Source organism: Scylla paramamosain, chromosome 21 (assembly GCF_035594125.1).
Source record: "Scylla paramamosain isolate STU-SP2022 chromosome 21, ASM3559412v1, whole genome shotgun sequence".
Taxonomy (NCBI): Eukaryota; Metazoa; Arthropoda; class Malacostraca; order Decapoda; family Portunidae; genus Scylla; species Scylla paramamosain.
In genome coordinates, this window is record NC_087171.1 from 3,319,001 (window position 1) to 3,336,072 (window position 17,072).

At 40.9% G+C, this 17,072-nt stretch overlaps 1 protein-coding gene across 4 annotated transcripts in view; it reads left to right on the top strand.

Annotated features, from left to right (window-relative positions):
• The first annotated feature begins 2,886 nt into the window (after nt 1–2,886).
• Nucleotides 2,887–17,072, top strand: part of LOC135110864 (nephrin-like) — a 36,483-nt gene continuing 22,297 nt past the window's right edge. For 2 of the 4 annotated variants that reach the window (XR_010273468.1, XM_064023479.1), the window contains exons 1-2: nt 2,976–3,442; nt 15,156–15,288. Coding sequence is in view for 1 of the 4 variants with exons in the window: in XM_064023479.1 (XP_063879549.1) it covers nt 3,373–3,442; nt 15,156–15,288 (203 nt within the window). In the remaining 3 variants the exon portion in view is untranslated. Of the gene's footprint in view, nt 3,443–3,653; nt 3,713–15,155; nt 15,289–17,072 lie in introns of those variants that run through there. The other 2 variants (XM_064023480.1, XM_064023481.1) reach the window with 2 other exon arrangements.

Consider the following 17,072-nt stretch of genomic DNA (forward strand, 5'->3'; position numbering starts at 1 on the left):
TCTTGCGTTAATACCCTAGTCAAGTCTGTACGAGCAAGGTTGTTTCAGATAGACTTGGTCACCACTGTTTCCCTTAGGGTTTCTTGCCACTTCTCTGTTCCGATGATGTACTTGCCACCACTGTATCAGATGAGATTCTTGGTATGCCGTTGCCACCACTGTCTTGGTTAGATTGCTGGTATGGTGGTGATTACTCTGGAGGACTTGGTAGTAGCTTGGTATTGTTGGTAGCGTGGAGCTCGTGGGTAGTGGTTTGGATTTTGGTTCATGGTGCGAGTAAAAGAAACAAGTTATAAAAGTTCTTCTTGATTTAATGATGGACAGGATGTACACACGTGACACTGAGGCACAATTGATGACTGACGTGACGGTACTTGATTCTCTCTCTGACGACTGATCTCTCGACTGATAGGAACTGACTCTGAACAGACCGACATTCTAACAGTTTAACAGTTTTACTAAGAAAGTTATATTTAAGAAGTAAGTGTAGGTATCTTACTTGACTCTCTAGCTATGAGTATGGTTCTATTTATGCGAGATGAAGTGGATCAGAGTTCAGAATATGAGATGAAGAAATGATCAATGAGGTGCTTGGAAATGGGGTGAAGGGACCAGTGGTAGAGGTTGTTATTTTGGCCAATGACCAGGGAGGACGACAGGAAGACGATGCAGGTGTTTCCCTAAGGACTGGCAGAAATGTAGGGAAGGTAGGTGAGGTAATCCCTTGAGAGCGCGATAGGGAGGAGAAAGGATAAAATAGACTGAGGTTGGCCTCATGGGCACGTGGTATGAAATATATGAACGATGAATATATGTAATAATAATTGTTATGGCTGATGCAACTGATACAGGGTTGAGCGATGAATGGAAGCTGTTCCAAAAAAGTGGTAATGTACGTACATTGATAGAAGACTGCATGAACTGTCCCGTGAGAGGATGAGGCAGGATACTTCAGTACCTGCTGTATTGTTTCGGTTATTGCTTATTTCAGAGAGCCAATGCCAATGCCAATGCCAATGTTGTCACTTCCTTACCTCATGCTTCCATCAACACCGCCGGATTTACTTGATCTCACTGTGTACACAAGAGTGTAGGTTTCTGTGGTGTAGGAACTGTAGGGGAAATAACAGGACTGATGTAAGCAAAAATTTCATGATCAGTAATCAGGATGGAACAAGAAATAAGGGAGAAAAAATTTACAATAACTCCTTGTTACATAACTCCTCCCCTTTCTCCCAACAAGCTTGGGGTACCTAGCATTACCTAACCTAATCTAACATACCATTACCTAACCTAACCTAACCTAACCTAACATTACCTAACCTATCCAGTACGTACCGCGGCAGTCACACGCTATTCCTCACAGCCTGCATCTGAAATCATCATATACTGAGAAATAAGATACATTAACAATACTAAGAAATTAAGATACATTGACACCAAACTTAAGGTTATGAAAATAGAAGCTGCCATTTTTCAAAGGTGTAACAAGCAACGTAGATCACAATCTTCCAAACTTTCCATGATGACGGCTGGAGTCAAATTGGCATGGCGCCGTGACAGCCTCCCTGAAGGGGAAGCGCGGAATAATATCCTCGTAGTGTCCTTTATATATCTCGCAAACACGATGTGCCTCATAATAAATGTTCATAATAAAATGCTTATCGTTTAATAGTTTCGATACAACGAACAAGCTGAGCTTATGTATGGACAAAAAAAAACTCTTTATATATTTAACTCGCATATGAACTGTTACTGTATGTAAAGCGTATGTACCTCACGTCATTATTCCTCGGCATTTATAAGTGAAATGTTCAATAGTTTTCTATTTGCATGAAAACGTGTAATATGTGTAAGTATCAGTATTTAATGCTATATTAAGCACCGAAGCCGATGCTCACTTGTTAGTAGTGTGGGGTTAACCTGCTAGTCGCCTGCGGGCATCACTCACGGCCAAGTCGCGCTCAAAGACGGGCAGGATGGTGACCGAGGTAAATACTTTAATTTTGTGGTTAAAACTGATTGTCATAGTGCCAAGTTAATTGCATGTATTGTTAATGAATATTGTAATATGTTGAAAGTGTTTAATATCCGTGTATAATGTTATTTTGTAAGAAATTGAGACCGAGAACTTGTTCGCAGTTCTTACGGTCATGCCTACCTCATCAATAAACGTGTCAGGGAGAACTGCCTTTCCTCGACCCTACGATGATGGGTGTGATCAGTAAAACAGATCACCTGAGAGCCAACCAATTGATGCCCAGCCGGTGCGGCTACATGAACTACTTCCTGAGGCAAGTAGGAAGTGTTCCAGGGCTCAGTGTGTGAAAGAAGCCGTACTGTACACACAGTTTGTGAACTTAAGCTTTGGGAGGCACCTCTGTTTTCAAGGCGGATTTATGAGTTAACTATAGGAGGCACTCTGTCTAAAACTCATACAGACGTACACTGCAGCAACTATACTGTATCATCATGTAAGTCTTCAACAGCAAAGTAAGGAGTTATTGTAAACATTAACGGATAAAGGGTTCAAGCTTGAAAAAGCTAGATTAAAAAAAAAGTGATAGGAAGGAATTGGTTCTCAAATTTAGGGGTAGTTGAATGGAATAGAATCAGTATTCAGGTTGTTAGTGCTGAGTCATCAGGGAGCTTTGAAAGAAGAATAGACAAATTTATGGACGAGAATGGTAGGTGGAAATAGGCATGTATGTTTCATGCAGCGACTGCCACGTGTAGGCGTGACGGCTTCTTGCAGCTTCCATGATTTTGTTGTTCTTATGTTCTTAAGAGTGCATGAGAAGCAGCGCTGCTTTCGCTTGCCATCGGTGTCGTATGGTGAGCAGGGAGGACGAGCTTACCGATGCTTGGTGTGAGCGAGCTTCCAGACCGAGTCGGCACCTCGGCGCCAACAGAGGAACTGCGAGGCCAGTGGCCAGGAGGCAGTCGGCTGGTGCTGGTGGGTGGACTGGTACGGCAGTGTAGCTCTGACCATCTACGTAGAAGGGTGTGTGCGCAGTGGCTGTCTCCTCTTGCCCACGTGTGACTTGCGTGCCGTCCGTCCGCTGACTGACCTCTCATTCTTTTCACCTGTATAATATATTTACAAATTCTGGACTTCAGTGATAGCATCGCACTGTGAAGGCAAACTTTGCATTTTCTAATATATTTATTCATAGAGGGTCAACAAATTTTCTACTGCAAAAAAAAATACTCTGGCCAGTGCATAAGTATTATAGGCATGTCGGTGTAGCAAGGTATGACAAGCTACCAGGCACAGGCCACACTCGAACACACGTACAGCTTTGGTGCTAAAGGTTACCCCGGTGCACAGTGAGCGGCAGGCGAGGAGAGTGGCGCGGCGCGGCGCGGGGCATGGGGCTGCGAGGTGTGGCGGTGCTGGCAGTGGTGGCGTGGCTGACGGGGAGCAAGGCTCGTCCACCAGGTAAGTTCATCTCTCTTCATCGTCGAGTTAGCATTGCAATGAAGCGACTACATTTCCTGCCCGGTGCATGTTCACTATATACTCATGGCCACGAACCGGGTCACTTGCTGCACTTGTTTTCACTTTTTTTTCCTTATACTTTCTCTTGTCCTATAATCAGCTGATAATCTTACAAAATCTGACAAGTGATAGATTATCAGCAGATAAGATACTAGACTGAAAAACTTCAGACACAGCGAAAGTGAGTGTGGCAGGCTAACCGACTTGTCTGTGAGTACTATGAATAACAACAGTTCGTGTGTTCAGACAAGGTAGGGCTACATGGACGATGGTAGACATTTAGGCAAGGTAGCGCCACATGGATGATGGCAGACGCTTCTGTTGAAACACATGTTCACTGCACCCGGAACACCTGTGTGACTGGATAAAATGACGTCGTTCTAGAGTGAGGAGGCGTCACCGTTAAAGTTAGAGCACAACCTGATGTTTGCATTAAAATGAGAGTGTCACCGTGGTGGATCAGGGAAGATGCATGCCGAAGCATGCATCTTCCCTCGATCCGTTTCCAGCAGGATGTCCTCCATACCTTAGCGTATACTTGACGCAGACTGAGCTCTGCTAACGTGTGTAAAATTATCTTGAAACTCATAATTGACGTAGCACGACGTGGGGGCCCGGGTGGTAGCGCCAGTGTCGCGCCTTTGGTAAGGATATCGGCCTACATTTAGTTATTTTTTATTCGTGACTTCTTTAATTTTTTTTTTATAATTACACAATTATCTCTAATTCTTATTCACTTAACACTCACCTTTTTACTGATTCGCTAACCCATTTATTTGTGCATTAATTAATGCATTTATCAGTGTGAATTATGCCTGAAGGAGTTATTCAACTTAGTATCAACGCATGGGATTGACCGCCAAACATTGACCTGTATGCTGTATTCTGCGCCACACGAGACAGGTGTGAGCACGCTAATAAAGCAGAGCAGGGAACTTAACAAGAGAAGATGTGCAGGGATTTTCTAAATGCACCAGTTGATCCTTGAGATGTATTTCAAGAAGAAATTATGTGTGCGAGCAACTTAAATATGATCATTCATGAGTGAAAGACGGGAGATTACGGACTTCGAAGATAAATAAGTGAGTTACAGCGGCAGGAAAAGGTGCATGGAATGGAGGAGAGAGTGAGGGCAGCGTGCGGCGATGCTAGACACCAGGAGGCACCTATAGAGCGCGGGGATCAATGGCACCCAGGAACAAGTGGAGAATGATAAGGGAAGAGGAGAATAATGAGGCGGAGAACAGCTGCGGGGTTAACAATGGCCGCCGAACAATGGCATGGAAGGAACAATATGGTGAAGGAGGGTGAAGACTCCTCAGGCGTTCGACCAGTGATGGATATCGTCCGTTTGTCAGAAGGTATCCCAGCCCTCTCCTTTACTCACACTTCCCTCTCCCGCCCCGCCTACGTGTGCACCAGCTACACCTCCTCATCCCTTCGCCACATTCCTTTCCACGCCTGTCCATCCACGCCTCTCAATATGTTCTCACACACGCGTCTGTTTTGACTATCCATTTTTAATTCTTATCGAGCCTGAATGTCCGCCTGCTTGAGGTGTCTCTTTGTGACTTACCAATAAGGATATAAGGGAAGCTGCAAGAAGCCATCAGGCCTACACGCGGCAGTCCCTGTATAAAACATACCTATTTCCCCCTATCATCCCCATACATAAATTTATCTAGTCTTTTAAGGCTCCCTAATGATTCAACACAAACATCCTGATTACCGAGTCTATTCCATTCATCTATCACTTTATTTGAAAGCCAGTTCCTATCTCTTTTTCAAATCAACTATTTCAAGCTTGAACCTATTATTTCTTGTTCTATTCTGATTACTGATCCTGACAATTTTGCTTACGTCACCCAAGAACGAGTTGCATTCTGTCCCATACATTTGTTTCGAATATATATATCGGCCCAGATGGCTCCTCCTACAAGGGAACTTTACTAGACATGTCTGTGGTTAATCTAATACAGAAAATGTGAGGTAACAATTATTTTCATGTTATGAAATTAAATTTGAAGAAAGGAAAAAAATAGAAATGCTGTTCATTATAGAAAAACAAAATTAATATCGATTGTTCAAAGAATGTACTAGTTTTTCCCGCCTAGGAAGGTCCTAGACACTACCTGGCTGTTGAGTGGTGCGGAGTTCAAACCGTTAAGACGTCAGGTTTACTGACACAACGCTTCTCAGCAGTGTTGTGCACCTGTGAAACCCCACGCTGCACCAGGCATGTGTACGCCACACATGCAGGGAGCACATTATATGCAATATACTTAATACACAAAATTTTCTTAGTTTTACAAATATTCATAAATATTTTTTTTTTTTTTTTTGTTAAGCATTTACAAGTACCTTACACATTATTATAGAGCTCAGCCTTTCAGACTGGTATGCACATCATACAACATTTGAGGTAATGCTCTCAGTCTCTTATGTCCACAGTTCAGAACATCTCTCTTTAACCACAGTGTACTATGCTCCTTTCCCCAAATGTGGAATTCATTGCCTTTACAAATTAAAACTTCTCAATAGTGTTAATTTATCTATTTTTAAGATATGATTGCCAAAATAATTGATATTAGTTTCTTTGTATATATTTTCCAGTGTGGTTGTAGTGTGGGGTATGAATTCTATTTCACGAGTGTAATGTTTATTATCACTCTTATAACTATTGTTGTAGGTATTATTGTTATTTTTATTATTATTATTATTATTATTATTATTATTATTATTATTATTATTATTATTATTCAGGAGAACTGCAGTTCCCCTGAAGAAGCTGTAGGAATTACTATTATTATTATTATTATTATTATTATTATTATTATTATTATTATTATTGTTGTTATTATTATTATTATCATCATCATCAATTGTTGTTGTTGTTTTATACATTAGTTAAGTAAATATTGCCAGTTTGTGTGCCAGTGTAAACACTAAATCAAATATGTAAACATGTCTGTCAGGAAGCTTCGGCTTGACAGGATGTACCATTGTCATTTGTGTATGTTTATATTCAGCAATGTACTTGTAATTTAAGGGCAAGGGGAATTACCTTTAGAGGTAAATGTGGCTGAGGCAAGATGTAATCCAGTAATTCTGATGTGAGCTTCATTGGAAAGAAAGACAATACAAAAAAGTCGGATCATGTGTGGCGAGACAACGAGGAACACAGCTCACGAGGGACGCTCCGTGACTGGATGAAGGTCGAGGTTGAAAATACCATATACATACAGTTCATAACTTCCGCAGGAAATGCTCTTCGTATTCGACTGACCAGTGATTCCTGATTACGTAATCTGCTCAATTTCACCACACAGAACGAGTCACGAAGCGAGATATATATATATATATATATATATATATATATATATATATATATATATATATATATATATATATATATATATATATATATATATATATATATATATATATATATATATATATATATATATATATATATATATATATATATATATATATATATATTTTTTTTTTTTTTTTTTTTTTTTCCCCGCTTAGAAAATGATGATCTGTGTTTTTTTTTTTTTTTATGTAGGAAGGATACTGGCCAAGGGCAACAAAAATCTAATAAAAAAAATGCCCACTGAAATACCAATTCCATAAAAGGGTCAAAGCAGTGGTCAAAAATTGGTGGATAAGTGTCTTGAAACCTCTCTCTTGAAGGAATTCAAGTAATAGGAAGGTGGAAATACAGAAGCAGGCAGGGAGTTCCAGAGTTTACCAGAGAAAGGGATGAATGATTGAGAATACTGGTTAACTCTTGCGTTAGAGAGGTGGACAGAATAGGGGCGAGAGAAAGAAGAAAGTCTTGTGCAGCGAGGCCGCGGAAGGAGGGGAGGCATGCAGTTAGCAAGATCAGAAGAGCAGTTGGCATGAAAATAGCGGTAGAAGACAGCTAGATATGCAACATTGCGGCGGTGAGAGAGGGGCTGAAGACAGTCAGTTAGAGGAGAGGAGTTGATGAGACGAAAAGCTTTTGATTCCACCCTGTCTAGAAGAGCAGTATGAGTGGAACCCCCCCCAGACATGTGAAGCATACTCCATACATGGACGGATAAGGCCCTTGTACAGAGTTAGCAGCTGGGGGGGTGAGAAAAACTGGCGGAGACGTCTCAGAACACCTAACTTCATAGAAGCTGTTTTAGCTAGAGATGAGATGTGAAGTTTCCAGTTCAGATTATAAGTAAAGGACAGACCGAGGATGTTCAGTGTAGAAGAGGGGGACAGTTGAGTGTCATTGAAGAAGAGGGGATAGTTGTCTGGAAGGTTGTGTCGAGTTGATAGATGGAGGAATTGAGTTTTTGAGGCATTTGCTCTGCCCCAATCAGAAATTTTAGAAAGATCAGAAGTCAGGCGTTCTGTGGCTTCCCTGCGTGATATGTTTACCTCCTGAAGGGTTGGACGTCTATGAACGTCCAACCCTTGTGTTAGTCCAACCTTATGTGTGTTAGTCATAGTGTGAAGAAAGAGCCCCTGGCACACGCTGGCGCCACCGCCGCAGGGAGGCCGAGTGAAGAAATCACTGCTGATTATTCCCGTCACGTCACTGGTAAATACATACCAGAACAGAAAGCCGTGCATGTTTAGCGAATAGGAAAAAGTCAACACACACACACACACACACACACACACACACACACACACACACACACACACACACACACACACACACACACACACACACACACACACGTACCCCCCTTTTTCGTGTAAAAAATTTCTATCAGCATGAAGCTCATTTGAATTCAAAGACAAGTATAGGCATCAGGCACGGGAGCAGGGAGAGCGAGGCACCTTAGGTCTAGTAGTAGCAGTAGTAGTAATAGTACTTGTTGTTGTAGTGGTAGTAGTAGTAGTTGTTGTACATTGTGCGGTTGTTCATTCACTACTAGACAGCAGTATATACTGTATGTAATATTTTTCCTATGAAAGATGTTATGTTTTGTTATGTTTTTATGTTCTTACTTCATGCTAAATGAAGGAACGGACTGTATTACTACTTAATGTAGCATAGCCATGGGTCTATTTTTACTTGATGTTCTCACAATTTATCCTTCTGTAAACTGCCTCATTGCCATCAATTGTTCCTGCTGTTTTCGTGTGTGTGTGTGTGTGTGTGTGTGTGTGTGTGTGTGTGTGTGTGTGTGTGTGTGTATGTTTGTTCCTGTAGTGTTCGCTTCAGGCATGTCTTGGTCATTCACTTATGGTCGTCGTGTGACGGTCACCCAGCTAATCGTTCCCCTACGAAAACAGCTCACAGCTCGTACTGACCGACCTTTGGGTAGGACTGAGACCACTCATACACCACACACCGAGACGGCGAGGTCACAACCCCTCGCATTACATCCCGTACATACTTGCTCCTTGGTGAACAAGGGTCACACATTGAGAAGCTCACGCATTTGCCTCACCGCGCCCGGAACTCAACCCGGGACTCTCGGTTGTGAGCCGAGAGTGCTAACCACTACACTACTCAGTGTGTGTGCGTGTGTGTGTGTGTGTGTGTGTGTGTGTGTGTGTGTGTGTGTGTGTGTGTGTGTGTGTGTGTGTGTCGTTTTGTCCCTGTGGTGTTGGCATGAGCCATGTTTTGGTGTGTGTGTATGTGTGTGTGTGTGTCAGGAAGTCGTTTTGTCCTTATAGTGTTGGCGTGAGGAATGTTTTGGTGTGTGTGTGTGTGTATGTGTGTGTGTGTGTGTGTGTGTGTGTGTGTGTGTGTGTGTGTGTGTGTATTCTGTTGTAAGCGTATGCATGAATCGTTGGAGCTGTTGGAATGTTTTGTAGTTGCGAAGGATAGTGTCATTCAGTGTATGGTAGGTTTTTTGCCGACTTACGGTAGAAGGGAGAGGGTCTGTACCTGTTCCTCTGTTTGACTTTCCAACTACAAAATGACAGAACACTCCCTAAAGACTTATACTCTGCACACGCTCTGCTCTCTCATAATTTATATACACAGGAGGAGTAAGTGGCCTGATAGACTACAAGGATGTATCACCATCTCTTCAGTTGTCGTAACATTTAACTCGAGATAACAGTTAGTGCACCATTCTAAGAAAAAACTTCTCACATCTCGATATGTGCTGTTATCACCACAACATTGACCCCCACAACACAGATAGGATTATCCTCACATCTCACTAGCACACAGTTCTCACATTTACACATTTACTGATGTGAATAGTGCAGAATATGAGCGACACATTCATGCCCCAGGGAGCGCCTGTGTACTGATGTGGTCCTCGAGTGCGAAAATCTTTGATCCATAAAAGTCGGGCTGAGATTTATGTTCATGTTAAACAATTTGTTCATCAGTAAGTGATACTAAATGATGTCAAATGCACTTCAAAATGTGTAAGTAATATATTAACGAAGCGTTTAGGACCAGAGATAGTAAGTTTATAAAAATAAGTAAATGAATAAATGAATAAATAACACTTAGTAAAGGAGAGAAGTGCAGTCTTAACATACCTGTTTGTGATGTGCTTGAAGTGACACCTAACCTGAGAATGGTTAATATTCAATAACAATATATTTGTGACAATTTTCTCCAAACCTTTCACTCTTAAGTGCTCTTGCTATATGACGAGTGGTATAACTTCAGATTTTTTTTTTTTTTTGTATAGCTGCTGGAATACAAGTTTTCTATGTAGATGGTAGACATACAAGTTTTCCATGTAGCTGGTAGACATACAAGTTTTCCATGTAGCTGGTAGACATACAAGTTTTCCATGTAGCTGGTAGACATACAAGTTTTCTGTGTAGATGGTAGACATACAAGTTTTCTATATAGTTGGTAGACACTAAGTCTCGTGAAGTGATTGCTGAAATATCTTACACAAAATTGAAATTAATGGATTTTGTTTACTTATCTATATATTATTTCTTATTTTTGTTGTTGTTGTTGTCTTTTTCATTATTTTATCCATTTGCACTGATTGTGAACTAGTTATGTTGAGGTAGAAGGATCATGTTGAATGGTCCGGCCTCACCGCGACGTTTTTCACAAGCCTATATCTTCTGAACTACGCGGCCGACCACAAGGAAACTCATACCGTATGATAACACAGTTTCTTCAGTTTGATGCGATACAGGTTTCATCACTTGTGTTTGGTGGAATTGATAGGTAACTTGTATAAAAGGGGAATATTGCCTCAATTATGGTGAGGCACCCTTCACTACTTCGCTGATTCTGTTGAAAATTTAATTGTGTCTTATAGTCTTCATATGCGCATTGCATGTGGATTTATACTAAGCATGCGCAAACGTCTCAGAGCAACCCAAGAACTAATATTTTTGTCAAGATTAAATTTGTTATGTAATATGGGCCGAGAATGTTTATAAGCATGTCAAAATCATATCCTTTTTTGCGCATGCTCAAATTACAAGATGAATTTTTGAAAACAAAAAAAAATGTATCGTGTTTTTTGCAATTTTAAGTCACTAAGTTTTGTCTCAGTAAGGGAAGGAGCGACATTAGACGCAGACCTGCGTTTTGTATGAAATAGTGCACAGAACAGAACTTCATGACTCCTGTAGTTTTGAGCTACAGCGAGTTGAAATTAATTTATGCTAACGTCACGTTTATTATTTTCAAAACTTATCGTAGCATCCAGCTTCAAAATGAGACCGGAGCGAGTAGTTGTGTGGCAAGGCGCTGCTGGACGCTCTGGGTGGACGTTTTTCGCTGGACGCGTGGCACCAGTGCTCGGTCATCGCCCATCAAAACGTTTTGCTGATTTGATCTGGACCAGGTGCCAGGAACAGATTAAAAGAACTTGGAGAAATCCAGTTGAGAAAAAAAAAAAAAATTGGGGGGAGGCAGAGAGTGAGATAGAAGGATGGAATTGTGGCAGAACTGCAAAGAATGGGAGCCACAGAGGAAGAGGCGAGGGACAGACACAACTGAAGGAGACTGGTACATGGCGCCAACCCCACACTGGGGAAACGGGGAAATGAGAAGAAGGAGAAAAAGAAGAAGATGATGAAAAAGATGAAGAAGAAGAAGAAGGTGCCTTCCCTGTTTTGAGTGACTGAAGACAATGAAGTACACCCGTTTTCAGTATTACGCTTCCTAAGGTGCTAGTGTTTCAGCGTTAATTGTTAATGCTTCAGTAGAAGACACATTAGAAAAATCATATATGTATCAAGTTTTGAGTAAAATAAATACTAAATAAGATAAATGAATTCATTATTTTTTTTTGTAGTACTGTTTATCATAGTGTTACTTGTAATTAAAACATTCCACGCTAATTGTTTATCTCTTTTAAACATATTCTTCATCTTCACTTTAAATATGTATTTACCTTTTAAAAATTTTCCCTGGAACACTTTTTACTTTGATTTTGTCACAGACCATAGAAACATGTTTTCTTTATGTATAAGTCTTTGTATTTGCTTTGTTATCCATAGTTCGTTGGTATATTTTTTTCAAAATATCTTTCTCAGTACTATGTTGTTTATGCAAAAGGAAAGATAGGAAATGAGTACATCATCATTTCTAACTATACGTCGAGGTCTCGCTCTCACAGAACACGGGGAAATCTGTTGGCTCTGTGTATCCTAGCAGAGTGTACATCTTTGGCTTACGAGTGTATTAGTCTTTCAACTGGCTTTGTACACTTCAGCAAAACTGGCGCGAAAAGATTCCTGTTATGATCAGAATTACTCAAAGGCTGGAGTTTCTTGGCCACATAATTATTTCGCTTTTTACGGAAGAAAAATATTAGTAAATTATAATCTATATTTGGAAAGCCTTTAAATCGTTGAAAATGGGAATACATTTCCTGTGATGATCATGACAGCTGGAATATTATTTCATATTTTAGTAACCACCTCAAGCAAAACATTATCAGCCACTGTTCCATCACCACTTCATGCACTCCACTGTAACGGAAGCTTTATTAAGCTCTCGAGTTAGATGAAACAGGCTTAATGACAACATCACATACTCGATATTTTCATTACAGAATTTCTCACATGCGGAAACCTCACCTTTTGTTTATATATACACACATTTCCTCTTGTTGGCTTCCTCGAATGTTTTGTCTTATTGAGAATCCATCTAATGAGAAGACACAATCCAGATCCTTGTCTTTTTGAACTACTTGTAAGTCTAGGTCAAGGATATTAAAAGACATTCTTGAAATGACTAATCTCGTCTTACTAGTCCATGCAATGCATCACCTTTCTTCAATATACACGCGTTCGCACACACAACTTTGGGTGCCGGTATCGTGCCAAATCTCTCCCGGTGTCGTGTCCGTGTGTGTCCGGCTGTATGCAGGCGTCCTTCCGCGAACTGCGCATGCTCAGAAGCGATTGTATACAAAGACTTGTTGATAAACAAAACTATCCGTAGGCGTCCGAGTACCTGAAGATTTACGGGGAAGACTAGCCCAATTTAGGATGAAATAAGTAAGAATGAAATCTTGAATCAAGAACTGGAGGCTCTCAGTTATCTTGGGAGGAGAGAAAGGGGAAATTGTTCAAGATAAGAAAAGTTTATTTAATGAAGAACGGATGATTTATTTGTGCCCTTGGCTGAGACAGACATGTTTATAATGTATTCGTACCAAGAGAATATCCTACAACAATAATTACTACAGACTAACTCGTAATATATAACAAAAATGGTCATTTTACAGTAAGAACTTTTCTACAGTCATCAAATTAAGTTAACAAACCTATATCACTGTGTAATGTAATTTTGATCACTGCATAAAGGTTATTTAAGGATTCCTCACTAAACGTTTTACACAATATAACGATGTGTACAGTTTTTTTTTTTTTTTTTGAAAATATAGCGGTATATTAGATTTCTGAACGGATTTCTTATGAGAAAATTAAAACACTGGCCGTACATCCACGGACAGGCGACCAGCTCTGTACACGCAATGCGCTGTATATAGCCGTCCGCCTTTTGTTTGTAATCAAAACCCGGACAGCTCCGTACAGCCGGACACTCACGGACACGACACCTGGTCCAAATTTCTCCCGGGTGACGCGCACCATATCGAGGCGACAGCATCAAAAGATCACCCAGGTATTTTACACATTTTTTACGTATTATCAACTACTTTTTGAGGTTTTATTGACAAATTACTATTGTTTCATTGTATGTGGATATGTTAGTATAGGAATGGAGCAAGCAAACAAGAATAATGAGTGATAACTTTCTCCCTGTGCAAGTGTCAGGTCCTACCACTATGATATGTATTTTAGGCATTATCAACATCTCTTGTTTACTTGCTCCATTCCTATCCTAACATATCGACATACAATGAAACAATAGTAATTTGTCAATAAAACCTTAAAAAGTAGTTGATAATACGTAAAAAAATGTGTAAAATACCTGGGTGATGTTTTGATGCTGTCGCCTCGATATGGTGCGCATGCGCAGTGGTGTCACCTGGAAGAGATTTGGCATAGCACCGGTAATTTTCCCTCTCGTTCTTTACGCCGTACACAAATCCCACCACGTTTGCCTTGCTTCTTGACCCATCGCATTATTTCCTAAGGCACATCGATCATGATGGAAAAGGTATTATAATCGTATCTTGATACCTGTACGAGTTTACTGTGCAGGTGAGCGGCCGTGTTGCTTGTTCATCGCTCGTTTGGAAAATTTGATGTAATGTACTAGAATTTTAGGAATTGCTGCTGCAGTAAGAGTTGGTAGGTAACTACAAGCGAAGGGAAAGGAGAGGAGAGACAAGATAGGAGAAGCTTGGAGGTAGGAAGTTGTAATTATGAGGAAGAAGGTTGGAGCTGAGGGGTAGAAAGCCGATGCTGGATAAGAACAAGCTCGGAAATAAAAGGAAGAAGCTTGGAGTTAAGAAGAGACAACTTGGAGCTATAAGGAAGTTATTTGGAATTAAGAGGAAGGATATAAGGAGATTAAAACTAAGAGGAAGGAGCATGCAGATAATGAGCGGTGATTGGAATGAAGAGAAAGGTTAAGATATAATCGAGCTTAGACGCGGAGGCTCCGAGTTAAGAGGAAATAGCTTAAATTGAGAGGAAGAAATTTTGAGTCAGGGAGGAAAAAGTTTTGAGTTATGAGGAACAAGTTTAATGACAAGAGGGAATAGCTTGATATTAAGGGAAAGAAGGTTAAGATAAGAGTTTAGCATTATGAGTTTGCAACTGGTCAGCAACCACTGTCAACTAGTAACGAAATGCAACTTATAAGTATGGTTATGTTTACCACAGCTACGTATACAAAATATAACCGTGTATCTTGTTTCCTGTATATTATGGAATTCAGCCTTTCACTACTATTTGGCACATCCTTCTTTAATCACTAACCACTCTGAGACATTTTTTCTTGTTCTACAGCCACCCTCCAAACACTGTACTGCCTGGAAATTGCAAACTCTCTTCTTCTTTTTTCCCCTTTATTTCTTGTAGATGCTTGTAAAGATTACATACATTGCCTTTAGTGTTGTGAATTGTTGCACATCGCAGTGAAAGACTTAAAGGCAAACTACACATCAGAAAAGCATCAAGCCTTACTTAACACATTTTCTTACCCAACTGTTATAAAAATCAATCATTTGTGAACATTTTACTGTTACCTCGAGCATTCACCTCGTCGGTTGCTCCATTCCTCCTCCGGCAGAAGAGCAAGCAGTGTGGGCGGTGAGCGGCCGGCGCGCTAACCTACCCTGCACCCCCGCCCCCCGCGAGGCCGACGACCAGCCGGTGCTTGTGTTGTGGTACCGCGCCGGCGACACCCTGCAGCCCGTCTTCAGGTCAGGCTGGCGCATCATGACGTGTTCAGTAGAGCAGCCCTTTCAGTATGGCACTTGCGGTTTCAGTTATGTTACTTAGTGATCTCATCGGAAAGACCAATGCCTTTTTTTTTTTTCTCACATCTCAGCACTGTCTCTGAAAAATCCCTCCTTGTGATCTGCTGGTTTTTCTGCTACCATTTCCTATATCGTGGGAGAGGTGGGGGGGTGTCAGTCAGCATGCAAGTGACATTATCAGTTTCGTAATATCCCCCTTTAAAGGATAACAGAAACCTTTATTTGAATGGTTGATCACGAGAGAGAGAGAGAGAGAGAGAGAGAGAGAGAGAGAGAGAGAGAGAGAGAGAGAGAGAGAGAGAGAGAGAGAGTGGGTGGGGTGGGTGGGGAGAACAGAGGCAGGGCAGAGTGGGGGTTTCACCTGGCCGCGCTGCCTCCGCGCCATGGGTAAGACCAGTGCGGGACGTCTGTGGAGTGACTTAAGGATTTTTTTTTCAATCGCCTTGAATTTGTTTTGGAATCAGGAAGAAGAATTTAAAGAATTCAAAGGATAATTCATGCCAGAAACAGGCGGAAAAAAAGTTGAGGAATAAGATGTTTTAAGAATGAATGGAGTTTTGCAACATCCAAGAAGACGAAAGGACCGTGTGACGCAGGGAACGTTTAAACGATGTGTTGTAAGTGAAACGATGAGCCGTTACTGATATCCAAGACGCTGAGTGATATCAAGCAGCGGAGGTAAATGAATGTGACAATTGGTTGAGGCCAAAAAATGCATAGACTGATAGATATAGTGTGTGTGTGTGTGCGTGTGTGTGTGTGTGTGTGTGTGTGTGTGTGTGTGTGTGTGTGTGTGTGTGTGTGTGTGTGTGTGTGTGTGGATTAATCGAGGGTAGCCCTCCACTTATTCAGCACTGCACACACGCGCAAGTCCTCTGCTCCTACCAGACAGAAAAGTGACATCAAGTATTTACTTCCTGATCTGTTCTCCGCTGGATGATTATAAGCTACAGTGTAAAGGAAGCAATACTCAAATCGTCTCCCTCCAGCTAAATATTTGAACCGTGACCAAGCGTACTAATCACTAAGAGACGAGTACGTGCATCACCAGAACACAGGAAATGAACGAGACTACACAGGTCAGATGACTCACTTAAGGCGGCTCATCACTTCAAACTTACCATCCATCTGTTATCACCATCCACTTATTAATACTAGCTGTTCCACTCGTCTGGAATCTATTTGTAAACCATTTCTTGCCTATTTCGTCTTTGAATATGAATCCATCTAGTTCAGTGTGGTGCAACTGCGGGTCAGTGATTCATTGTGGACCGCGAACACTCATGTTACCATAGTGCTTCTTTTTATAAAATGAAGTGTCTGCAAGTCTGAAGATATTTTTTTATTATGTGGAACACACACACACACACACACACACACACACACACAATTATTAGTGTCTCTTGGCTTTTAAGTTTAGTGCCAAAATGGGTCTAGTTTATAATCATTCGCACGAGATGCGCCCTGTTTCCAGACTGGTAGAATCAGATTTATATTTCTCTTGTTGAATCCTTTAACCCGTTTAAACATTTGTCATATTAGCTTGCACACACAGCACATCTGTCCATGGACTGCAGCTTGAGGCATTTGATTCTGCCGTCGTAAGTTTTTCAATTTTTTTATTTATTTACTTTTTTTTTTTGTTCAATTCAGCATCGTAGCCATTCCTCTTTGTACAGATCCAAGCCTTTCAGTGTCGATTCTGTAATAAGGAAATCATAACTATG